This window comes from Mustela lutreola, chromosome 2 (assembly GCF_030435805.1).
Source record: "Mustela lutreola isolate mMusLut2 chromosome 2, mMusLut2.pri, whole genome shotgun sequence".
NCBI classification, from domain to species: Eukaryota; Metazoa; Chordata; class Mammalia; order Carnivora; family Mustelidae; genus Mustela; species Mustela lutreola.
Window position 1 is genome coordinate 183,267,612 of NC_081291.1, and position 27,776 is coordinate 183,295,387.

Consider the following 27,776-nt stretch of genomic DNA (forward strand, 5'->3'; position numbering starts at 1 on the left):
GATTTCCAAATTCTGGGCTCCAGGAACTGTGAGAAAATAAATGTCTGTGGTTTAAGATAATAAGTTTGTGGTAATTTATTATGGCAGTCCTAGGAAACTAATATAGATGATAAATTCTTTGTGGGTCATTATCCAATTTCCTTATATCTGGGCTAGCTTGGGGATTATTTTTACTGCAAGAGCATGTTGGAAGTAACACTGTATCAGTTTCCATGTTCAGGTCTCAAGAAATTATAATATTCCATTTGTGTTTTGAGACACCATCACTGGGCCCTGAGATGCCATGTAAGTCTGACTAGCTTGAGACTATGACATTGGAGAAACCATGTGCAAGCATTTAGTCTACACTGCCAGCTGTGTAGCCGTCTGCATCAGGGCAGACATAAAGGAAATCATCTCAAGCCTTCTGGACTAGACCAGATTCATGTTAGATGAATGTTTCAGTCAGCACCAACATTAGGTAGAAGAATCACCCACCTGAGCTCTGCCCAAATTCATAACTGATGACATCGTGATATACAATAAAATTGTGGTTTTGAGGTAGTTAGTTATATAGCCATAGACAACTGAAACAATTTCTTTAAAGTATAAATTCCTTTCCAAGTAAAAGCAGTGACTATGATCGATTTCCATTTATCAAAAATATTTAACTTAAAATAGTTCAAACTTAGAAACCTAGAAACCAGGCATTAAAAATAAAGATTTTTTTTTTTATTGTGGATGCAAAAATAAAGATTTTAAGAACAAAAGGAATTTCATTTGGATGTGGGAGAGACTTAGCTAAGCATGTGCAAATGATTAATTAAATTACCTTGATTCAAGTATTCGTTCAAAAATTCACCTCTTTCAGGTCTTGACTCAAACATAGCCCTCTCAGAACTCCTTAACTGAACTTCCTATTTAATATTGCAAAACCTCTTGCACTCATATCTGCATTTCCTACTTTCTTTCCTTGTTTCATTTTCTTCTAAAGCATTTATCACCAACCAGCTTTTTGCCTTTCCTTCTGATTTATTTTCTTTATTCTCTGTCTTGTCCCATAAGAAGTTGAATTCCATGTGAAAAGGGATTCCTGTCGGTTTTGTACTCTGTTTATCAACCACACCTTGAACAATGGCTATCATTTAGTAGTGGCTCAATATCTACTTAATGAAGGATGAATAAATAGACTAAATTATATTTACCTGGGGAAGGCCATAGAGGAGTAAAGTATTGCTTTGCAAGGAATGCCAGGCTAACTGAGAATGGCCAGAAGGAAAAATATGCATTCAAATATGTGCACATACACAGAAACATACAGAAGGGCTTCTTTCATTTTGATCATAAAGAAAAGAAAGAAAAATTGGGAGTTCAATTACACAGAAATGGACCAATTGATTTCTTAAAAAATGGGTTCCCAAGCAACAAAGGTGTACAAGCAGACACTGGATAACCATTTTAGAAGGAATCTACATGATATTTATGTATCTGCTACAGAAAATTAACCAAGACGGGGTTGCATTCCTATCACCTAGGCTGGGAATAAAATCCTGATGACCTGCTCTTACCTCCCTGCTACCATTCAAGGGGCTGATAAATTCTCAATGTATAGCTTGTATCTTGTCTGAGTCTTCTCTGAGTTTCCTCTAGCAGCCTTGCTTCACCAGGAAGGCTAGTGGTTAGATACGGTGACACCAGACTTGCCGCTCTGTGTAACTGTGGATAATGAAACTCTCCCTTAGAGTAACATTGGCTATTTACATATGTTGATCCCCGCTTCTGAGAATATGTGTTTGCTTCTTTATATACCGTGGATCTATCTTTTAAGTGAATAAAAAGCATTTCCCCATTTATCCTTAACTATAGAAATTTACAGACAGAAAACAGGGAGATATAAATATATTTGTACGAATCAATAGATCCTCAATCTTTTTGTATTTCTCCTCTCATCTTTCTTCCAATTCTATATTATACTTTCATGACTTGCCCAGCTCTATGACTCTTGTTCCAACAGGAAGGGACAAGTGTTCTTCAGTACATTGTCCCCCTTATCACTTTTTTCCCTCTCATCATTTTTTTTTTAAATAGATGTATGTCTTAAACACACTCCTCAAGAAATCTCTTGCATAAGACTATTTCAGATTCTGTGCCTGGACCCAATGTAAATAAATAATACATAATTTTGTATATATTCAATGCAAAGGATTCTTGGAGAAAATATAAAGTAATTATCTCTTTAGGTTATACCTTAGCTTAGATTTTTATGTCCCCTCTAGCTTCCCTACCCTGCCAACGTGTCTCCTACCCACCAGCCTGCCAAGTCCAAAATAGTTGTAAACATCAGCTCCTGTAGTCTAAATAACATTCCCACGTGCTTATCTCATTTTGACTACCCTATTCAGAAGAGCAGTGGAAAAGTTCAAGTCTAAAGAGCAGCTCGAGACTGAGACCAGAGGTTAATAAGCTATCTGGCTGGCACTTCAAAGGCAAAGGATAGGTGATGACACTGTAAGAATGGCATCCAAGGGTGCAGGATAATGACCTGTAGCAATTAATCTGCCTAATATTCATTGCACACACTCAATGCTCTCTCCAGTTTCTGTAAGCACTCTTGCCCTTTCTTGTTCTCTCTTCCCATTTCACATTAACCTCCCTAAATCCATCGGAGGCTCTGCAATAATATTTTAAAACGTGTTATTTTGACTGAACAAAACTGCATATTTTCTGGATTTCATTTGAAAATTAGATAGCTTGATTAGCTTGTGTGTCAAGGAAGTCCCTACACTAACTGAAATAGATAATTATTTACTTGGATATGAAGCTCTATTGACCCTTTTCCTGTAACTTGAAGATCTGGAGAGAAGAAAAAAAAGAAACTCAATATCCTTTTTTAAGCATTCTGTCCTATTTGAAAAGAATATCTAGAATTATTTTGTCAAGAGAATCATTTCTGAATTGAGTCTGGATGACACAAAAGAATCGCATTTAAACAAAAAAGCCCAAGACTGCAAAAGGTAGGATGAAATACCAAGTTAAATATTTTATAACATTTGAGGTAAATATGTTGCCTCATTTAATTTCCCCATATTGCGTATTATGCATTTTTTAATACATTTTCATTTTTGTTATAAAAACTAGGAGCATGAAGGACAGCACACCGCAGAGATCCACAAGACAATTATTTTCAAGGAGTTTTAGGTCAATAGATGTTAATTCTACATTGTCCCTGCATTAAGGAGATAGGACAGGAGAAAGAACATTGTGGGGATTGAAGTAGATGTGGAACCATCTGGCTTCGTGTGAAGGACAAATCTGAAAGAGCAGTCTCCCAGGAAAAGTCAGCTTTCATCTTCCGTGTACATTCATAGGTCATTCAAATAATAACAATTAAGTTAAAATATTTTCAACAGCCAAAAAGAGCTCACTGTCCAACAGTGGAGTGTGGAGACAGACACATCCCAAACTTGGAAGTAGAGCAAATGCCACTACATCATCGTTTTAAGCAAATAGCCTTATTACCACATTCACAGCTCCCAACATATGACTCTATTTAAACTGTGAGCTAGCAGTTAATCATATTAACAGTGCTCTGCTAATCCACTCTAGCATGCTTTTTCATTATCTAAAAGCTCTGAGTGTTGATATTTGATGGAGAATAAACATTTGTATACCTTTGTCTTTGGAAATCTGGCAATGGTGCAGAAATATCCAACTTTGTGTTTGTTCTTTGCTATGCCTCTGTGCTCTGAAGCAGGTGCCTTGTAGAGCATAACCCTAATTGTTTACATTACTAAAATAAGAATTAATAAAAATATTTAAATACATTAATATATCCTGAGACTGTGTCTCATCAAAATAACTACCACAGAAACTCAAATGGTATTGTTGATTGAGTCAGAAGTCTATTCAATAAACATTACATTCCACTTCATACAGAAAAGCCAACATGTGTCAAGTAGATTGGAGTGGGTTTATTTTCTAAGAGCAAATTCTCCTTCAATAGGAACGTTCCCTTCCTAAAGATCTTTTTGTGAAGTTCTGTGTTTCCTATTGGAATGCTATATTATACATGATAAGCTTTACCTATTTGTTAGGCACTTGTATCTCTATTAATTATACTGTACACTCCTTTTTGACATCTAATCTGTTGCTCTCCACAGTGACTTTGTTTAAATGACCAACAGGGTGACAATGAAAATCTTTAAGTATTCAACATTTGAATATTAAGATATTGAATGGCAAGAATAAGACTAAAGGAACTTGTGCATGGAAATGCAAAAAAAAAAAGTCACTATGCAAAAAAAGAAAAACAATGCAGTTAAATTAGGACATCAATTAAATTGGTTTTCTTTCACAGAGAGATGGAGAATATGGCTTCTGGCTCTTCCTTTTCCACTTCCCAATTACCATATCCTATGAAGGAGGACTAATTTTATTGATTATATATTGGATTCAGTTAATTCTTTATAAACTCTCTTTGCCTTAGACCCATGTGTTCAAAGGATTCTTATTATATCAAAGAATTCTTTTTAGCAAAAATCCCTAAGAAGCACAGCATGTTATACTTGATATTTGACCTTTACACATGACACCATAAATTAACACTAATTAATGCATACTGATTATGCATATCCTGTCTTTCCAATCTGACTATAAGCCTTTTAAGGAAAACAAATAATATTATGTCTTAAACATATTTATAACTTCAGTTTCTAACATGATACCCTTCAAAGGATAGACAGTCAATAATAAGTGATGAAATACAATTATTTAGTATTTGTGAAACTACTTTTAGACTTTAATGTGTTTCCCTATATGCCATCCTATCCACTTAGTCCTTAATTTTCCTCTTCTATAGAGGTTGGGCTTTGTTATAAATAACAGAAAATCACAAATGCAGGAATGCTTTAATCATCATGCTATGTTTTCTTATGTCTTAAACTAAGAACTTGGGTCATTAGGGCTGGGAGTGGGTATGTATCTGTTGGTCTATCTGAGAAAGGTCATAATTCAATAAAGACACCTATTGTGGGGAGCTATGGTGAGGGAGAAAAGACATCAACACACATAAATCTAGAAGATGTCATTGACAAAGAGACCCAGGACCCAGAGGACAGTAAGAACCTCAGAGGTTCAGCTAACATGTATAGCTCATTAATTCAAAACATGTATGTCCAGCAGAAATTTCAGAATCATTCAGTCTTAAAATTTTTCTCTTACTCTGTGGAAATCTTGGCTATGGTGTCACAAGAACTGTACTCCACGCCTGTGAAGATTTCCTTGCACTGTGCTGTCCGGACACCATTAAGCCAGTCACCTGTTGTGCGGAAGGTAGTGATGTCGACATTGCTTTGGTCCAGAAGAAGATTTGATGGCCTGCAAAAAACAAAAAGAGAGATCAGGAGTCAGCAGTGTTACTGCGTGTCAAAATTTGACACCAACATCAGCAGGAACTTCCAGACTTCATGTGGTGTTCCTGTTTATTTGTGGAATTTATCTGTCATGAAGGCTTCATCTGTTCAAGCTGGCAGCTTGCAAGAATACTGTGCAATCATCTTGTCTCAGTGCTTCCCTCTCCACTCACGACCGCTTTGTAAATCATCAAAACTTTGCCAGTGGAATGCATAAATAGACCAATACATACTTCTTCAATTATTTTCTTTAACTATTAGCAAAGATGGTGGCACTTCAGGATCCAGTTATAGTAGACATGCCATACTGAATACCTAACTGTCTGGAAGTTCATTTGTAGACATTGTACAGGTTGCTGTCTAAAGGACAGTTGAATAACTGAGACTGTAATTATGGTAGGGCATAAAATCAGCACAGATGTAAATAATGTCACATAGGTCATTAAAAATAAAAATCACAAAAGAAATAGAAAAAGTAGATGAGTAACAATAAATGAAATTCTCACATATATGACAACATCAAATGGAGTTCATGATTTATAGAGAAAGATGAAAGAGGGAGAGATAAATAGATAATAGATATCATGACTGTGGTTTATATTGCACAATACAATCATCATTAAGGGAAACTTCTAGAACTGTTTTATATAATTACATGCCTTACCATAGATCTATGCCCAACTGCAAGATCTGGTAAATAAAAGGAACAGCAGGGACATAAAAGAAACAGAAGGGACCATATTTTTATCCTGGGAGAGCCAAAAGAAGCAGCCTTTTGGTAAAATGCCCTTGGGGTGTTTTTTCAGCTCTCAGTGACCCATATAATTGTCCTTTGACTCATAAGACTGGGACCAGTTACCAGATAGAAAATTGATTGTCCTCTTTTTTCATTTTCTCCTCTCAAGGAAAGGAGCTTGAGCAAAAGTAGTTATGAAGACCTTTGTTTTGAGATGAATATTAACAACTGGCAATAATGATTACATTGAATATTATGTTTCTATACTAAGCATGTTACACAGATATGAAGGGCTTTAATTCTTACAACATTGATGATAATATGTCCCTACAATAGATGTGGAAACCAAAACTAAAAGAGATTAAATCACAAATCTTGGTTTCCTCAGGCAAAAAAAGGCAAAACTAGGATTTAGAGGCAAGTTATTTTATACCAAAGCCCACACTCCTGGCCACTGGTGGAACTTTGTTCATATTGCTTTTCTCATGTTTCTCTTAAGTACTTTGTGGTTCCAAGATGTGGCCTGTTTGATTTTTATATTCCACAAAATGTAGAGGTCTAGTGCACAAGCACTGGAACCATAAGGCTTGGGATAAACCCTGGATATAGCTCACACTATCTGATCTTCTTTCTTTCTTTCTTCTTTCTTTCTTTCTTCCTTTCTCTCTTACTTTCTTTCAGATTTATTTACTTATTTGAGAGAGAAAGAGAGAGAGAAAGAGTGAGTGCATGTGCAGGTGAGGACAGAGGGACTGATAGAGGGGGAGAGAGACAATCTCAAACAGGCAGTACACCTAGCAGGATCCCAAGAGCCCAACACTGGGCTCAATCTCATGATCCTGATATCGTGACCTGAGCTGAAATCAAGAGGCCAATGCTTAATTGACTGAGCCACCCAGGCAACCCCATTGGTTTTCTTATCTTGTCTGTTTGCACATCTGTAAAATGGGAATGACCATCACAGTAGATTTCACACAACTAAAGATTAAATGAGGTTTAAAAAAGAGTACATATGTTAAGTGAAACTCAGAGATGTGTAGACATGTAATATGATATCAGTTAGCTATTTGTTATTCTGACATAAGGTAATACATCTAGTCAAATGGTTGAAGTTTTTAAAACTTCAAAAAGAAAATAATAATCCCAGTTCATGAAAAATACTAGGAATGTGTTGATGCTGTTAATTATCTTTCTGAGCAACTAGAAGTTTAGTCATGTACAATCTTAGGAGCATAATAGGGCAACAATCTCGTAAAGCAGGTATAATTGGGGACCTCATTAGAATAGCCAATAACTTTTATAAGCTCACAATGATTCTATAAACAATGCTTGCAAATAGGTATGCTATTCTCACTTCTGTAGTTTCTGTTTTCATTACTGCAAATAATATATATTATTAACATTAAAAATATGTGTGTCATAACCTAATCTTTAACTTATAATTGAGAAGGTACATTTAGATTTTTACCTTTTCAAAGTTATCCTTCAGAATCTTTCATGTTTTGTGATACTGCAGTTGAATTGAATTAGCATTGAACTCTTAAAATTTTTTTAAATTATTTTTAAAATCCCCAATGTTAGGATTTGTTAACTAAACTTCATATTTTCCGATCTATGAAAAATTAATACTTTGCCTAAATGAAATCTATTTTTTGAGGTGCAATTTAGAATTGTCAGAAGACAGAACAAATGAAGAATATACTAACATACATTTATCCTTATTTTAGAAACAAACTCAGCTCTTTAAAGTACCAATTCAATAATATTTTTAGAAGTAGCACGGAATAAAGACAGAAGGAACAGACCTGACAAAATTAAACTGCTTAGTGTTTTATCTATGAATAATAACCATTGATTATCATTTAGGAAATGTGGTAAAGCTCATGTTCTCAGGAGGAAACGTTTCTGTAAAGCAAATCTACAAACATGCCAACTCTACTGACATTTAAAAGGAATTTTTAATTGGGAGATTTTTATTACCACTGATAATATTTCTCAACTCACTCGTATAGAAAACATGCTTAAGTGTGAGGCTAATATTCTCAAACCTGAACAATTTTGTATCGTGTCCTAACCCTGCAGGCTACTGTTGGAGACACATGAGAGAATGTAAATTGACAGTCCATTTGGATTTTGATGGGGATACATTAAATTTTTTTGATGAAAATAAATTTTTAAGTATTTTTTTCATTTGATATAAAGAAATATTAAGGAAATCTTAATACTCAGTTGAAGAAAAAATTGATAGCATGAGAGCTTGGTTCTGTCTGTATTTTTATCCTCTACAGAAAAAATAGCTCAATAGCTAGTTCCCTCCCTCTCCTGATCATTTGTAAAGAAGAGGGCAGCTGAGAAGGGATGGCTTTTCAACCTTCTTTCCATTAAACTAAACTCAACTATTGCAATTTCATCTACCTCAAGTATTTTATTTATAAATTAAAACTAAAAAATTACAGAGTTTATAATTTCATTTATATATTATAATTTAGTTTTAACTAACAGAGGTTATCTTTAAAAAATGGAAAAGAGACAAAAATTAGATATTATTTTAAAAATCATTCCTTCAAGGAATACCTAGAAAACTACACAATATAAATAGAACATTGTATAAATTATTCTCTTCGGGGGAATATGTAAAAATAATTTTCTATGACTCTTTAAATTACTCATCTGTAAAAAAGGTTAAATCATTGAAAATTTCTTGGTTTTGTTTTCTTTCCCAGGAACTTGATGCAGATACACAAGCCAGATTCCAAAATTTATACAATATTCTTGGATTGTTTTAACATGGCCCTCATGGGTGAAATAGCTTTTGTCACTAGCCAGCATTACATAGAACACTGGACCCCTTGGATAAGTCACAGAATTAGCAAACAAAATTGATAGGAATCCCATTAAATCAGGTGGAGATAATTTTATAAGAAAAATGAAGTCATACTTAGAAGACAATAAAATACTAAACCATCTACAGGCAAACGTGCACACACACACACACAGGCACGCGTGCACACAGGCACATACACACACACACACACGCCCGCGCACACACCCCACAGCTTGTATTTCTACAGTAGCTGCAGTAAAGAATCTAATGTCGACTCTTGGTCCCATGAACAGCAATACTCCTTTATTTATGGGCTTGTAGGTATGAAGAATCAAACCCCAGGACATTTATTCAGAATATTTATGAACTGTGCCTAATAGCAAAATGCAGAACTTTTTCTTCTCAGTTCAAACTGGTTTGTATTTTTAAACTCAACACTATAGCCAGACTCAACAAGAGTTTAGAGAAAATTAGTATAAACAAATTGAAATGGAACAGGACGTGCAGATTAGGGATTAGAGTGACCCCAACTGAGTTTTTCTGTTTATTACTTGGATCAAAGTACAATGAAGACAAAGAATGGCCTAATTTTAATGCCAGTGACCTCAGAATAACCAGCCCTGCAAAGTATCATTTTTCCACTTCCAGGATTTCTCTGGGGAATTCAAATAAAAATTGGTTCCTTTCCTCCTCAGAGAGGACATCTGGAGAGTTTATCAATGGATAGGAATTTGTCTCTCACTGTGAAGAGCCTGTGATGTCTCTTCATGCGCACCAAGGGAATGTCCGCTTTTTTGAGCAGCTGCAGGCATTGGCTATTTTTTTTTTTTTTTTTAGACCCAGCCCCAGACTTGGGTCTGAAGGGGAAATTTATAGGCTGGGTGATGTGCTCCGTGAGCTCACACTTTTACTAGACAAATTAGATAGGTTTCAATCCATGCAGCTGTAAACGATGTCCTGCAGAGTTCCACCTGATCTTTTACAGCTTTTCATAAATCAGTACCTACTGGCCGCAAACCGCAGTCATTAAAAAGAAATCATGGAAATTACATGTTTGCTCAGGGGAAGCAAAAAAATAACTTTCCTCCCCCTTCTCTCTCCCTCCTTGTATTTAGGCTTGTGAATTATTCTTTTATGGATTTTCATACTGTTGCATTAAAGAGGTATGCATGTAATTTCTTCCCATCAATTCCTATTTTACCTGCAAATGGTTTCATACCAATTAGCACCCAATATTGGGGACCAAATATCAATAAAGAACTGCCAGTCCCAAGAATATCTTCCATAATGAGGTTATTTCAATATTGAATTAGAATTCCAAATCACTAGGATTGAATGTTAAGTTATCCTTTTAGAATATAAAGACTCCTTTTGGTATACAAGTGGCTTTATTTTTCATGTATTAAAAACAATGATTAATACACATTTCCTTGATAAGTAAGTAGGTCCTAAACTACATTTAGAAGTAAATATCAATAACAGCGGAGATGAACACTCTATGACTATAATTATCTACATTTTGTCTGTTGTTCTGAATAGTTCCAGGGAATATATGTACTCAAGAATAGTTTCTTAAAGACAGAATATCAATTATATCTATCCTTATTATTGTCTGAAATTAGTTGTCTAATTTTTCAATGATTCTTCTTGATTAATTGTTAATTTTTTTATTTTAAACAATGTCTTCCTGCTATAGTTCAGGGGTAAATCTTGTATTTGTCAATTTTTTATATGTGGATTTATTACAATTTTTATCTTTTTATCACTCATATTAAAAATTCCACATAAGATTAGGAAAATTTAATTTGTCCTAAGTAACTAAAAATAATTTTGAGTGTATAAAGTTCCCAATAGGAAAGTAGTATATCCATGACACATTAAAGAAAAGTAAAGTCCTTATGTTTATTTTAGTTATCTCTGGGCCTTAAGGATAAGAATCTTAGCAGTTATAGCTATTACATCTGGTTTAATTCCCCCCAATGGCAAAATTACCTACTTTGATTTTTATGATTAAAAAAAAAAATCATCTGGGTCTTTGGCACACTCGCTTCCCTATAAAATTTTCTTCATCGTATTTGATCAGTGAGGAAATTCCCCTTGTCAGTTTCAGAATTGGAGGTCAAAGTCAACGTTCGGAAATAGATTGTTTTTGATTGTTAGACTTCTCTTATAGGATGTAGTATTTGTCAAAAACAGTTATTCTCAAAAATAATTATATCATATTCTCTTAGAAATCAGAAGTATTTTATTTACATGAATTTACTGCTATTAACAGGGAAACATTACTAGTGTTGCTTATGTTTACTCTTATTTATCTTGCCAAATTAATAATAAAAAAAAATCCCTTCAAAGTTAGTGATCAATACAATGGAACAGTATATTTTAAATTATTTCAATAAACCACCTGAGTATAATTGGATCTATAGAACCTCATTCTAAATTATAATTAGAGGGATGCTTGGGTGGCTCAGTTGGTTAAGCACTCTGCTCTTGATTTTGGCTCTGATCATGATCTCAGGGTCCTGAGATGGAGCCCAGTGTTGGACTCTATGCTCGGTAGGGACTCTGCTGGAGATTTTCTCCCTCTCCCACAGCCTCTCCCTACCATTCACATGCTCTCTAAAACAAGTAAATATTAAAAATTTTTTTTTTTTTAATTACAATTCAATACATCGTTTAAGAACTTATGCCATGAATTTGGTTGCCTTCACTTTAGAACCTCATTCTAAATACATGGGATATATTATTCAATACTTTATGCCAAAAATATGTATTCCATAAATTAAAATATTATTGAAGAATCCAAATGCCTGGAGTATTAAATTATGTAAATTTAAAGAAAAAAAGTCTCTATTCTATTTTATATAAATGTCCATAAGTTAAAAAGGAATTTATTTAGTGCCTAAATAGAAATGAATCAATTCATCTCACATTTTTCTCTATTGTTAGTCTTCTTTATTTTTAATTTAGCTACATTCATAAAAATAGCTTAATTCATTTAAATACAGGAGCTATATTTTATATAGAATATTAACCATTTGAGTATTTATATAGCATAAAATATGTACCATAAAAATAATTTAAATTATACATGATTAATTCTTCAAAATAGTCTCTTTTAAAAAATGAATTTTTAAATTTTCTTGGTGGGGGTAGAGAGGGAGACCAAGAGAGAATCTCAAGTAGGCTCCATGCCGACACTGATCTCACCACCCTGAGATCATGACTGAGCTGAAATCAAGAGTCAGACACTTAACCAACAGAGCCACCCAGATTAAAAATGAATTTGATTTATTTCTCCTATCTGTGTAACTAAATTATATGTTAAGTAGGAGAAAATTTATCATTCTAAGACCATTTTCTATTTAGTTTTATGGAAGTATTTTTTTCCTTTTTTAATTATTTATTTATTTATTAGAGCGAGAAAGAGCACGAGCCGGGGGGGAGTGGTAGGCAGGAGAGGGAGAAGTGCCCTCCCTCTGCCTGATGTGGGGTTCCATGTTCCTGGGACCCTGGGAGCATGAGTTGAACCAAAGACAGAGGCTTAACTGACTGAGTTACCCAAGTGTCCCATGGAAATATTTTCTATCAAGAACTTCTTTAAGAAAAATTTTGTTCTTTTTTCTTTTTTTAAGATTTTGTTTATTTATTTGAGAGAGAGAGAGAAAGAACACAGAGCTGGGCAGGGGTGCAGAGGGAGGGGCACAGGGGCAGACTCCTCACTGAGCAGGGAGCCTAACAAAGAGCTCAACCCCAGATTCTACGGGTCATGACCTGAGCCAAAGGCAAACGCTTAACCAACTGAGTCACCCAGACGCCCCGATTTCTTCAATTCTTAAAAAAAGGAGGGAACTTTGTTTACCGTTTTACACATGTGCGTTATATTTACATTTTTTTCTAAATTTTTTAAAAGCACTGTTTTTTCATTAACTTTTCACATCCAATTATAACTAAACCTCTTAAAATGTTGTATCTCATGTTACCACTGTAAAAGAATCAAAATACTTCTCTAAAAAGAACCCAATGTTATCACCCTTGCTTAAGTGAATGGCTTTTTTCTCTCAGTCATCTTGTTTTCCCCACCACTCTTAAGCAGCTTTTGATAACAGTTCATTCTATCCACTTCTGGAAAATTCCTGGAGCTGTGGATTCAGTAATGGTCTAAGTCACATTTTTAATTCTGCCCCTGATTTCTACCAACCACTTGGTATCCTTCTGCTCTGTGATTGGTACTGTTCCCCCAAAGCTCTAAAGAGACCGTTTTCTTTCTCTCTGGGTAGTGTATGCAATGGGTTCATGCTCTGAGATATTTATGAATGTTTCATACTTTTTTTTTTTTCTTTTAGGACTGCCATCCACTGACATTAATTGGCTCTACAATCCCTTATAAAGGGCCAGAAATCCTCATGAGCTACCATCACACCGTGTTACATAGGATGGAAGCATTCACCCATTTCAATTAGCTTCCTGGCCCTTACAAACATTTTGGTTCTGGATTAAGTGATGGAGGCGTTCAGAAGCTTAAAAAGGCTCCCTAAACATCAAGAGAGCCCAGAGGCAGCAAGAAGAAGCATAGAGACAGATTGGGGGAGGGGTGGGATGACCCAATGTCAACTTCTGTGACAGACACCCTCCACTACTCATAGATTAAAATCTCCCTATAACCATGAGATATCAAAGTTTTAATTACAAATTACAATACTAGAAAAATAAAAAGAGATATATTTGTGGTAAAGCCCATCATTACTAGGGGCACCTGTGTGGCTCAGTCAATAAGTGCCTAACTCTTGACTTAGGCTCAGGTTACGTTCTCAGGGACCTAAGATCTAGCTCTATGTCAGGCTCTCCACACAGTGTGGAATCTACTTGCCCCTCTCTTTTTGCCTCCCCCAGTTTGTGTTACCACTCTCTCTCAAAAAAATAAATAAAATCTTAAAAAAAAAAAAATCAAACAAACCAACCCAGCATTGCTAGATTGAGGTCTGTACCCCTAGGCAAGTTTCTTGAGGCTTTTTATTATCTTTATAGAGAAAAGGCTCTATATTGATTGCCCAGGTTTAATTTCTCCCCCAGTTTGATATGTGAACTTGTAGTTTCCTGTGGGACTTGGTCTCATTGTTCCAAAATGCTCTTCTGTCTCACAGACCTGCTCTTCCTTATGCCGTTCCTATGCTGTCAGTGAGAGCAATGTTCTCATGTCCTCCATTTTCAAAACCTAGAAGTACTCTCCAATACTTTCCCTGTCGATCTGCACAGCTCCTTGGCCACCATGTCCTATAATACTTCAGTAAAACTTTTTGAACTCATACATTTTCTTTTTGTTTCCTCTGCTCTACCCAAGAGAAAGTTCTTTCTTAAACAACTGAAATCATCTCCCAACTCCTTATTATGAATGTCTTTACTCCAGCCCTTCTTAGGACTATCTGCCAGAGACCTATTTGATAGGCAGCAGACCACATGTCACTTAAGTATCTTCCATGGTTTCTCTTTTCTTTATGGACAAAAGTCCAGATCTCTAATGATGCCACAAAATCTTCCATTATCCTGTGAAATAATCTATCAGGCTCTTTCTTCATCTTTGCCTTTTTAAATCCTATATTTCTGCAGAATTGTATGATGCCAAAAAATTTGGAAGTATCTTAAGTTTTTGTGTGTTCGCTTCTTTGCACAGTGTTCCCCTAGCCTGATGTGATCTGATCTGCCTAAAGATATTTCATCCAGTGTTCAAAAGTTACTTCTTCTCTATGACTAATCATCATAGAGCCTAGTAAAATGCCTGGCACAAAGTAACTTCTAACTGAACATCTGTGGCTTCATATCAATGTACTGTCTAAACTTCCAAGTTCATGTATGTCTCCTTCAATTACACTACTTTTAGGAAAATAAATCAATTACCATAAGACAAACATAACATAAAATTTTATATAACTCTCCTTCTCTTCTCACCACCGCCTGCAATATCTAAGTTTTTAGTTGGCACACCTTGACCATCTGCTAATATATCCTCCTACTTCCAGCAGGAATATTCACAAAGACACTCTCAGTGGAAGGTTCTCTGGGAATTATTCTGTTATGAATCACCAACTCTAATGAAGGTTGAAAAGTGAAATGATGCATCGTAGAAGGATTTCTGTAATGTATATGAAATAAATTTTGCCATGAAACTAACTAGACACAGGCTGACTCTGGAAAACATCATCTCCATTGGAATGATGGAATAATGTTACTTTTCCTAATGGAGTTTATAGGCATAATTCTATACACTAATCTAAATAAGTCATTCAGAAACTTGAATTCTTGGTGCTACCCACAAAATCAAATGAGGACAGTCTCCTATTGTGCTTGGATGAGGACATTTTGGAGGTGAGTTGATAGAGACATGAAATTTTGCTTAGGAGAAAATTTTAAGATTTTAGTATTATGACTAATGTCTGCATAAATCTATATAATGAAAAGAAAAAAAATAACAAGAATTTTTTTAAAAAAATCCTTCTATTGAAATGGATGTTTGTTATTTTAGAAAATGTATATTGGTGTACTTAGCAGATAGTCATTGAGTTCCCAGTACCAACTTGGTACTGGTAATATAAGAGAGACATGGCATCTGATCTCATAGGACTTAGAATTTATCTGAGTAATGGATACTTAAAAAGAAAACACACAAAAGAAATTAAATTAGAAAAGCAGTGGAAGGGTGAAGCTACTACGAGAAAACAAAAGCATAAATTTTTTTGAATATTAATTTTGAAGACACTGTGAGACTCTGATTTGAGAAGTTTGGCCATGAAGTCCTGTGGATAAAAAAGGAAGGACCTGGCAGAGATGTGAGACCAGCAGAGATAATGTTGGCAAACAACATCCCCTAAATTCCCTGTATGATAAAAATCACCTGAAGTTTTTTTTTTCCTAGACCAGGATAACTGTCTATTTAATTAGTTATCCTGTGATTCTTATTGCCTGGGAATTTTTTTTAAGATTTTATTTATTTATTTGACAGAGCAGGCTCCCCACTGAGCATAGAGCTCGATGCAGGGCTAGATCCCAGGACCCTGGGATCATGATCTGAGCCTAATGCAAAGGCTTTAACCCACTGAGCCACCCAGGTGCCCCTTGCCAGGGGAGATTGAGAAACAATGTAATTTAGCACATTTCTGTGGCAATGGTTCTGCCCCCCAAAAGTATCTAGATATGCAAAGGAGGAGGGAGGGAGAGAGTTGGGTGAGAGGGAGAGAAAGGAAGGATTTGCCTCTGACAAGTAGATGGACACTTGCTCTATGCCCCTCTTATAATTAGAGAGAGAGAGAGAAAAAAAAAAAAAAGCAAGACGGGTAGGTGCAGGCACCTAATTTTTTGTTTTGTTGCCAGAATTTCCCATCTGAGGGATCGTATTTTCTCAATGATGTATGTGGCAAGAACATCACTGGAAAATTAAAGGGGGGTGGGAATGAGTTTAATCAGTGATTATAAAGGATGAAATAAACATTATTTAAAATGGAAAAGCAAATTTTCTAAAGAAAAAAATGTTTTCTTGACACTGTTATATGGAACTTAAGGTTGTTAACTAATAAATTTACATTGATGCAATCCACCTGGTTGTGTGTTTTAAGGGCAATAAATAAACATATAAACAAAACTTCCATGACTTTTATATTTAAGCGAATTAAGATATATGGGACCTCTTAGAAAAATATTTTCCTAAAGTTACTTACTTCGTGACAAAATACATAGAATTTATCAAGTACTAAGAATATATATTAGGAGAAATAATATTCAATTTCAATAAGAATAGAAAAGTGAATTTAAGAAGTATTTTAAAATTTGAGTACTAGGAGATATCCGGATATTAACACCATTTCCCCGACACAGAATTGGAATTAAATATACCTTGATCATATTACATGAGTTAGAAATATTATCTTATAGAAATGGCTTGCATGTCTTTTTTATGATATGGAAAGAACTGAAAGATATTTATTTTTTTGTTGTTCTTGCTTTCCCCCCATGACTGCTATTGAGTAAAGATCAAAAGAAATGGATTCAGGGTACAAACTATGGCCCAGAGAAGGGATTTCTCCAACCCGTTGTGTGGATCCAACCCATCGGGCAGATTTCCAAGAGAGTCTGTACAGTTTCTCTCTGTGAAGATTTGAGCAAGAGATTCAATCTTACAGGATAAGTTACAAGTAGTTTTTCCTGCTAAAGATATATCATCAAGTTCAATCTTAGTGACCCCTAAATGTTATTTTCAACAAATAATCTATAATCTTAGATTCCTCTTATTCATTTCATCCAAATATAGTGCAAAACCTGGATCATGTAGTCTTAATATAATTGTTCCTCTTAATGTTAAAATGTTAAAAATCATATGCTATTATAAAGTGCATCAGCAAATGCTCTATCAATTTGAAAATCATAATTCTTGGTGATTATCAGCAAAGACAGCAAAAGAGAAACAAACTCCTTTGAATAAAGCATTATGTTATATCTTTTTGATATAACATTTTTTATGAGTCATCTTTTACATGAGTCATGGGAAATCATCACTCACTATGTAGCATTTATACATCCCATTTAATACTGTGGATATATATGCATACTAAATATAGTTCTTTTACTACAATCATGTAATTGTCCTATGAGAGCACATATCATCAGAATGGAAAAGACCTGCTTTGCTCTTATGTGTATAATAAGAATATAAATCTTTAAGCATGACAGCTTTGCCTTTAGTTTGTCTGAGAAGTATTAAATATATTAACACCTTTTTTTTTCCTTTCTCATGGCCACTGACAAAATTCATCTCTCATTCCCTACTTCTCCAATAGCACTTTTTAGATACACTTTAACTTGCATTCCTCAAAATCATTAAGAGAACAGAGGAGGAATATGCATAAAATTTCATGTCTGTCACGCATTTGGAATTGCATTATAGCTTTGATGTACTGACATCTGTCTTTTGTTGCCGGACACTGACATTATTTTATACTCCGTTTTATTCTCTACAGTGTCTAACAAAGTCATTGGCACACAATATAGGTTCAACAAATGTTTGTTTAGTTACACAGTGGGGGGAACTGCATCTGCTGGCCCAGTGCAATGTTTTGGAAGCTTTATTATTTTTGAAGCTTTATTTTAGATGAGGAATGAATCACGACTTTGCTAGAATTCACCACCACTCCAGGAGATTTCATTTTTTTCTCTTAAAATTTTTGTTTACATAGTAGAGAGTGAAAAGAAGCTATGTGTCCAGGGTTCCTATCTCCCGAAGATTTAAACCCAAGCCCAAATGTAGACTCACTCAAGTCAAGCTGGAAATTAAAAATATCTCTGAATTTCATCATTACGATTAAACAACATAAGAATTTCTCTTGGAAGTTTTTTTTTCTTTTTTTTTTTTTAAGGAAGAAAAGAAAGACACTTTTCTCCAGTCCTCAGGAAAACAAGCTTCAAAGAATGCAGTTAGGGAAGTGGGAGAAGAAAATTAACACAGTGGAGATACAGAAAATACACTGATGTGTGAGTGAGAGCAAAATCTGAGTGTCACCTTGCTGCCGCGCTGGTGATGATCTTCAGGCTGCCTGGGTTCCGGATAAGCTTGTCCAGAATGCTGACAATCTGCTCAAACTTGGGTCTGTTGTTTCTGTCTTTCTGCCAGCAGTCCAGCATCAGCTGATACAATGCAGCTGGGCAGTCCATGGGGGGCGGCAGCCGATAGCCTTCATCCACAGCTTTAATCACCTGTGTGAGAAGCAGTTTCCAGGGACTTCAGAACTGAGACTCCTTTTATTCTCCGTGGGAAGGGTACACCAATGTGAATATTTTAAAGTTAAGTGGAAAAGTTCTCATTTTCATTTACTTAATAAGATGACAGCTTATCAAATAAATAAGAGATTATTCCTGCCTAGAGATGTTATATAAAAGGAGAGCTTGAGAGAGAGAACGTGAATTCAGGAAAGAAGCATTTGTCAAGCTCCTTTTCAGATGAAAATCAGAAGAAACATTTTGTGATATAGGAAATTCAATGAGTTATAAAGAAATTATTATGTGGTAATACAGATTTATATGGAATATCATTTGTACGTGAATGGATGCAGAAAAAGTTAGTGTACAGATTTTGTTTATATTTCATTCAAATGGTACCTCCCAAATCATAGTAAGTTTTTTAGGTAGGATCCTATGTGCCGAATAATGAAGTGATTATTAGTTCATTTGTAATTTTAAATCACATAAAACAGTGATTTTCAAACTTACTGTGTATCAGAATAATCTGGAGGACTTAATATATAGATTGTTCTCCTCTGATTCCATAAGTCTAGAGGAAGGCCCGAGAATTTGCATTACTAAAAATTCCCAAGCCCTGCTAAAGCTGCTGGTCCAGAGCCCACAGTCTGAGATCCTTGAATACAGAGAAAATTTGGACAAAAGAGATGTGGAAAAGTGAGTCTGATTTTCCCAGCACTATTATAAACATAGCTGGATTGGAGAGTACAGAAAGGTTTTATTTGCAAATATGATAAAAACAGTTTTATATGTAGTGGGCAGCAAATGACTAAAATCATCTGAGCTTTCCGTCTCATGTATCTTTGAGATCATGCTCACAGTCTTTGGCTAAGGAAAAAGAAAAGCCTCTGAGTGCTGATCCCATGTCAACAGCATTCTTTTACTAAGCATTTGCAAGACATGAATTCTAAAACCAAAAATCCTTTTCAAAAATCATATCACAGTTACAATAGAAAGTTTAACATTATTTTTCCAACCATATACTTCAATTCGTATGACTAAATTCACATGTAAGTTTAATACATTAAGAACAACAACACACAGACATTGGTTGCTTTGTCTGACACTGGGAAATGCTATGTTTAAGTAAACAAAATGCTGGCATAGATGCATTAATTAGATCTACAGAGAATGGCATACATGTGGCTTTTTAATGTTACATAGAAACAATTTTATAGCAAAAATACTTCAAACAGTCCCCGATATCTACTATCTTTTCAGTCACTTGTTTCATTACATTCTTATTACAAATGTCCTTATTTTGTCTCATTTCTAAACCCCTGCTTCAGGGAAACGTGTAAATCTATAAGAACAACTCAATTAACATCCTTGCAAGACTTGGAAACTATTTCATTTCTTCTAAGTATTCTATTTCAATGTCACAAACTGGGAGCCACCTGGTTTCATTATGCTCCACTTCCTTGCACAGCTTGATTTCTTAATCTGAACCCATAACTCATTGACTACAAATACTTACATCCTGATTGGACATCTCCCAGTATGGTCTCTCTCCATAGGACATCACCTCCCAGAGAACAATCCCGTAACTCCATACGTCGCTGGCTGACGTGAACTTGCGGTAAGCTATAGCTTCTGGTGATGTCCATCGGATTGGGATCTTCCCTCCCTTTAAATATAAAATTATGCACATATGTGATCAAGACTGAATTTGTCAGAGTATGTCTAAAATGGAATATGGGTTTCTGCTGAACTATCTGGATGTTCTATTTTAATGCCAAGCAGAAGCAAGTGGCATGCCATGTATTGAAGTGTTTACTTACAATTAATCTGTTGAAAGGAAAACATTTAAAACTTATTTAAATACCGCTGGTTTATATCAACTATGGCACATTAATTACTCATCTGAAATAAATGACCTAAAGTAGGCGTGCTACATGGTATATTAGAATTGAACGTGTTATCCTGAATCAACCTTTATTGATTTAACATAGCTTTATGTTCAGAATGCAAGTTAATATTTGTAAAGAACTATACCAAAAGAAGAACTTATACCACTCCTTGATATATAATTTCTCATTGGTATTTGTTAACTAAATAAATTTTAAGTTAAATTATACTCTTAAAACACTCTCTTCGATTCATAATTAATCATCTCGATAAGTTTACCCAATGCTTCACTTCATCATTAATCACTGAAGTACCTTCCATGCACTCGGTAGGCACCACATGAACTAACTAGATATAATAAATACATTCCCAGAACTTACAGTCTAGAGGAGAATCTTGCTTCACTGAGTTATGGGAGATATAAAGATATAACTCCCATGGAATTTTCTCTCAGTTTAATAAATATATTTAATAAAAATGTGTCGAGTAGCAGCCATATGGGAAGTATTAGGCAAGTCACCGTGGGTGAGACAAATATAAATAACACACTAGCCCTTCTGTTTGGAAAATCTCAGGCAACTAGGAATGATCATTAGTTGTTTGAATAATGAAATGCAGAACGAAGTATCTAGTACTTTGTTTCTCAAACTTTATTATATATATGAATCAGCTGGAGCTTGCCCCCATTAAAATGGAAGCACTGATTCAGTAGTTGCAGAGTGTAGCGATGGTCTGCTTTTCTCAAAAGTTCCAGATAACGCTTACTGGTCACACTGGTCATAGACCTTCCAGGGTCTATGCAGCAGAGATGGCTATGACGCAGAGTACGGGGCTGAGAGGCTCACTAGAGAGACTGAGGAGGTCACATATGAATTGAGCCTGAAAAGATGTACAGATCTATTTTAAAGACTTTATTTATTTGACAGAGAGAGACGCAGGGAGAAAAGGGAACACAAGCAGGGGGAGCAAGAGAGGGAGAAGGACTTCCAGCTGAGCAAGGAGCCCAAAGTGGGCCTTGAACCAAGGCCCCTGGGATCATGACCTGAGCTGAAGGCAAACGCTTAACGGACTGAGCCACCCAGGCGTCCCTATGAGCAGATTTTTGATATAAGAAAAAGGGGCTCAATACTGAAAAGAATTCACATCATCCAAATCATAAGGCCTATTCATAAAAAGGTTTGTTTGGCTGCCTAGCACTTCACTGGTTTTGAAGTAGTGCTGGGGGCAGGGGGATGTGAAATATCGCTATGGAGAAATGGATCTTAGGAAATAAAGTTATTACACCACATTACACCTGAGCTTCTTCATGCTATTTGGAAAAGTAAAAGTTCTGGTTCATAGTATAACTGTGGGGCTAAGTGACAAATTTCAATAAAACCTTTAGCATAGTTCCTGGCACACAGTAAAGACTCAAGAAACATCAGCTTAGCCCTCTCATACTTGGAGGGAAATACCATATATCAAACAAAGTATCAAACAGAGAAGGAAAATGTATGTTCTCAAAGAAGTTTCCAGTGTGATTATGCTTCAGAGTATGTGGAGGAATATAATGGAAAAGGATGGAAAAAGATCAGGTTGAGGCTTAACCATAATCCTCAAGTAAACTGAGCCAGCTTAATCCTGCAGAGGACAGGATTGATCTACAATTGGAACTTTCTCCATAAACTTGGGGCTTTTCCGTGATGCTTTCATACAAGTGAACTGCTCAAGGAGAATACTGCCATAGGTCTTTGAAGGAGGTGGGCTTTGAAGAATGCATGAAACGGCAGTGGAGCGAGCACAGAAAGGGTGACTGAGCACAACCTTCTTGAGGAGCTAACAGCCGAAGGCTACATGATGCTCTATGTTGGTGAAGTAAAATAAACCAGGTTGGGGAGACGGGAGGCCTTGGGAGGTCCTGGGGAGACACTACAGTGCACAGTGTGCCCCCCAGGAGTGGGATGGTTTAGAATCAGAAAAACAGAACAGAAAACTTTTATGGTCCAGTAGAGGAGAAGGTCTTAGAGGTTTCCCTTTCCTTTCTCTCTCACTCACTCATTCACTCTCTTCTTCACAGTTTGCCTTACTTTCAACATTTTAAAGGGTCCTTTTCATACTCAGATTTGGAGGGTAAAAGAGTGCCTGGGTGGCTCAGTCAGTTAAGCTTCCAACTTTTGATTTAGGCTCAGGTAATCTCAGAATCCTGAGATCAAGCCCCACATCAGGCTCACACTGGGTGTGGAGGCTATTTAAGATTCTCTCTCTCCCTCTGCCCCTCTTCCTCCTGCTCACCCTGGCTCCTTTCTGAAAAGTAAGTACGTAATAAATAATAATAATAAGTAAGTATGTAATAAGTAAATATAAAATAATAATTTTATATATTTATATATTTATGTATATAAATATATATTATTTATATATATAAATAAAAATAATAAGTAAGTACGTAATAAATAAATAAATTTGGAGGGTCTAATATTGCCATTTTCTCTGACAATACATTCAATCCTAAAAGTACCTAACAATACCCAAATTAACTTATTTGCACCTGCCTAGATCAAGTTCTGGGTCTAAGGATTCAAGATATCAAATATCATTAATTTAGAAAAAAACAAAATTATACATGTGACATGTGACAAAATCTATTCAGGATGCCAAATGACATCATCTGGCACGTTTTCTCTTCCTTAAAAAGCTCTGAGAATTAACAGAAGTCAAACAAAGCTATATTCACAGAGCAAAGGAAAGATAATATTCTGCAGTACCAGTTATATATCTTATCTCTGCTATAGACACTTTGCCATTTGCTTTTCTTTGTCCGGAGCCAAATTACTGAGAGCATAAAAATTGTGCTTAAAAGGAAGTCCTTTCCTTGATGAAAACTTTGTATCTATTTAGAAATATAAGGCACAGATACAGGTCATCTTATGAACGTCCTTAGTTTACAGTAATCTATGAACATAGACAAAAACATTAGGTTGATAACTGTCAGGAACAAGACACCTATTTGTTGTGTTTGACCTCAACCAGGATGAAAATGGAACACACTGAAGTTGTTTCCTCTTATGTGCTTCATCGCTCTTTTCCACAGAGGAGAGCAATGAGAATATTTTAATAAAATTGCTGAAAATAATCCAATCAAGAAATGGGCAGAGGACAGGAGCAGACATTTCTGCAAAGAAGACATCCAGATGGCCAACAGACACATGAAAAAGTGCTCCATATCACTCGGCATCAGGGAAATACAAATCAAAACCACAATGAGATATCACCTCACACCAGTCAGAATGGCTAAAATCAACAAGTCAGGAAATGACAGATGCTGGCGAGGATGCGGAGAAAGGGGAACCCTCCTACACTGTTGGTGGGAATGCAAGCTGGTGCAGCCACTCTGGAAAACAGCATGGAGGTTCCTCAAAATGTTGAAAATAGAACTGCCCTATGACCCAGCAATTGCACTATTGGGTATTTACCCTAAAGATACAAACATAGTGATCCAAAGGGGCACGTGCACCCGAATGTTTATAGCAGCAATGTACACAATAGCCAAACTATGGAAAGAACCTAGATGTCCATCAACAGATGAATGGATCAAGAAGATGTGGTATATATACACAATGGAATACTATGCAGCCATCAAAAGAAATGAAATCTTGCCATTTGCAACAACACGGATGGAACTAGAGCGTATCATGCTTAGTGAAATAAGTCAAGCAGAGAAAGACAACTATCATATGATCTCCCTGATATGAGGAAGTGGTGATGCAACATCGGGGCTTAAGTGGGTAGGAGAAGAATCAATGAAACAAGATAGGATTGAGAGGGAGACAAACCATAAGAGACTCTTAATCTCACAAAACAAACTGAGGGTTGCCGGGGGGAGGGGGGTTGGGAAAAGGGGGTGGGATTATGGACATTGGGGAGGGTATGTGCTTTGGTAAGTGCTGTGAAGTGTGTAAACCTGGTGATTCACAGACCTGTACCCCTGGGGATAAAAATATATGTTTATAAAAAATAAAAAATTAATTTAAAAAAAAAAGAATACAAAAAAAAGAGAGAAAGAAAGAAGTACATCATTAAATACATATTAAAAAAATAAATAAATAAAAAATTTAAAAAAAAATTGCTGAAAATAGTAAAGTACAGAAAAGTGATCCTTTTAAGGAAAAACAGGGCCACAGCAGTATTTCAGTTTAGAAGGAGAATCCTTCCCTGTGCGGTTTTGGACACAGGCATAAATGCTATGGGAGGGATGTCTCCTGGGAGCCCATCTTTTTAATGGTGGCTCTTCCCTGCACCATCCCTGAACTTGCCTGGGACTGGTGTAATGTGCTCTCTAAGCTAGCACGTGGTTACAGATTTAAGCAAATTATTTTCCAATCGAGTGCTAGCTATTTACTTTCACTGGATACATTTGATTGAAATCCTCACAAAAAGGAAATGCATTTGGAAAATTAATTAGTAAATTATTTTAAAGAATACATTTAAATTTTGAGTTGTGCTGTCTTGCTAATGTTTTGTAATCATTATAGTCTTCCAAACTATAGAAATAGAGGTAAACAAAGATGGCTGGAGATTATGGAATATTTTTGGTTTTGGCAATGGTTTTATAATATACATAAATCAACTAATAAAAGTGTCTGATCATTAACAGACTGCTCATAAATATCTTGCCCTTTCTTCTCTTCTAATTCCTTCAAGTAGTTAACACATTTTGTATATTGATACAAAGGATTTATTAAATGAACATAGGAAGGAAAGCTTATTGTTAACTACAATATATTATTCAAATTTAGCAATTGTTGCTATTGCTGCTAAAAATAAATCAGACTAAGAGGAATTTTATACATATTTTTCTTTTTCCATGATTGGCAAACAACGTGGAGTTACTCTGGCTTTAAATGAAACACAGGATCAAGTAGTAGCTCTTGTCCAATCTGTTGCCATGAGTAAATTTTTTTGTCACAGTTTGTAATAATTTGGAATTCTTAGCCTATGAAAATCTAAATAGGTTGTAAAGCTGAGGAAATACATGCTATTCTTTTTTCTTGGGAGGCTCTTTTCTTGTCTGCCTTCTGTAACTAGTATACTTAGTTGAACATTTTGGTGAAGTGTGAACTTATTGGTGGAAAATTTAGGAACATTCTAGGCCAAGTTGGTCACTCCATGTTCTGTGATCCTTCTACCTTTTAATCTTATGAGTAGACTGGGATGTTCAGAAGAGTAACTGTTTTGCTTACTCCATTTCTGCATTCCTAGAATTTAAAACAAGAGTCTGACTTTCAAGTTCTCCTGTTTACAACAGCTTGTTTCCCAGAGGTGTATGTAGATTTGTGGAGAGAGAATATAATCACTTACGTTACAGCCTTAGAGTGGTAGATTTTACTGAAGCTATTTGATAATTTGGGGCATATTTTAAAATACAGCTCACTTAGAAAACAATACATTGAACCTAGTTTTTCAGAATATACAAATATTAAGAATGAGCTAATATATAACACAATAATAACTTTAAAAAATCATACTATTTTCTTATGCCTTCTTTCTCCTCATGCTATTTAACAATGTTGTTATTTCCATAATAGTAATAAATATAAGAATTATTAAACATCAAGTTTTTATAGTATCTATAAAATTATGAAAATATCCCACAGGGTTGTGCATAGATTAAATATTTTAGAGTTTGCAGAATTCTATAAAGATTTTCATTTGACTCAACAAACAAAATACATCCTACAACAACTATTTCAATTTTAATATTGCAGGTACTTTACCAACCTAAAAATAAATAAATATTGTTGTCTCTGAATATGAATATTAATCCATTCCTTTGTAGGATGAGGTAAGTACAATTTTTATACATAAAAATTAATTATGCATGGCTAAGATTCAAGTGCTGAAAATACATGATGTATTTACCTGCAAGGTAAGTATGTCTACTACAGTTAACTCCAAAGACATATTAATAAAACAAAATCAAAACATCAAAAATAAAGAGGCCATGTTTAAAATTTAGAGCACCAGAGGAAGGAATTAAAATTTTAAGTACTAGATGAAGAACATATGAGAATAAAATATTAACAGGAACAAGAGTCATAGTATTCAGGGGCGCCAGAGTGGCTCAGTCGGTAAAGTGTCTGCTCTCTCTCCCTCTTTCTCAAATGATTAAATAAAACCTTTAAAAAAAAAAAAAGCATACTATTCATTTCATTCTGTTTGTGAAATATCCCCAAGTTCAACCTATTAGGCTTGGTGGCATATGGCTAAAGTGTTGTGTATATATATATATATATATATATATATATATTTTTTTTTTTTTTTCCCCTCACAAATGGCAATGTAGTCTACATTTCCTCAGGCAACTTATGGTCCAGTATGTACAGGAGAAATTATAAAGTACCTGAGAGGGACATTTGATCTTCAGTCCCATTTTTTACACATTATTTACACATGTTGGGTAATTTTAGAACAAGCTCTCTGTACAGTAGCAAAACGACATTTTAAGCCAGATTAATGATTTGTTGTGGGGGCTACCCTGTGCATTGTAAGATGTTTAGTAGCACCCCTGGCCTTTACCCACTAGATAACATTAGCATCCCTCCATTTGTGACAGCCAAAAATCTCTCCAGACAATGCCAAATACCCCCTAGGAGCCAAATTATCCCTATTTGAAAACTACTGCTTTAGACGGTATATGATAAGCTTTACTTAGCAAGGGAAAATAATTCAGACGAGGTCCAGGATTTATCCAGGATTTTATGTAGAATAAGTGGAATTAACTTTTTCATTTTTTTTTCCTTATTATTCACACCCTTTCTAAGGATATTTTTATTTCTGTTCTAGTCAAGTAAAGGCCAAGTTCTTCAGAGCTGATTTTGATACCTCCTTTTAGTAAATATAACAGTATCCTTTTGAGATGTTTCCCTCTATTTTTAACTTTTTTATGTTTTCATGCTTTTTTATTATTTTATTTTATTTTTATTTATTTTATTATTTTATTTTATTTTCTCCTCTCTTCTTACCTTCTCCTTTCTTCTTTCCCCCCTTTCTTTTTCTTTTTTGAAAAGGGGATAACTTCTTATTGCTAATAAAACTTTAGTTAAGCACCAATTTCTTTATCAAATGGAAGTATCTATGACCGAAGAGTTTAGTAAGAAACAAGTTTTTTACTCCCAGAGTAAAAAATGGCTACAAAAACATTAATGTCATTGACATAGTG

The 27,776-nt window shown here is 35.2% G+C and overlaps 1 protein-coding gene across 2 annotated transcripts in view; it reads right to left on the bottom strand.

Annotated features, from left to right (window-relative positions):
• EPHA3 (EPH receptor A3) overlaps window positions 1-27,776 on the bottom strand; it is a 365,925-nt gene that overhangs the window by 3,318 nt on the left and 334,831 nt on the right. For both annotated transcript variants that reach the window (XM_059164417.1, XM_059164416.1), the window contains exons 14-16: window positions 20,208-20,357; window positions 18,495-18,688; window positions 5,200-5,355 (exon numbers count right to left, since the gene is read on the bottom strand). In XM_059164417.1, coding sequence (XP_059020400.1) covers window positions 5,200-5,355; window positions 18,495-18,688; window positions 20,208-20,357 — 500 coding nt within the window. The remainder of the gene's footprint in view (window positions 1-5,199; window positions 5,356-18,494; window positions 18,689-20,207; window positions 20,358-27,776) is intronic.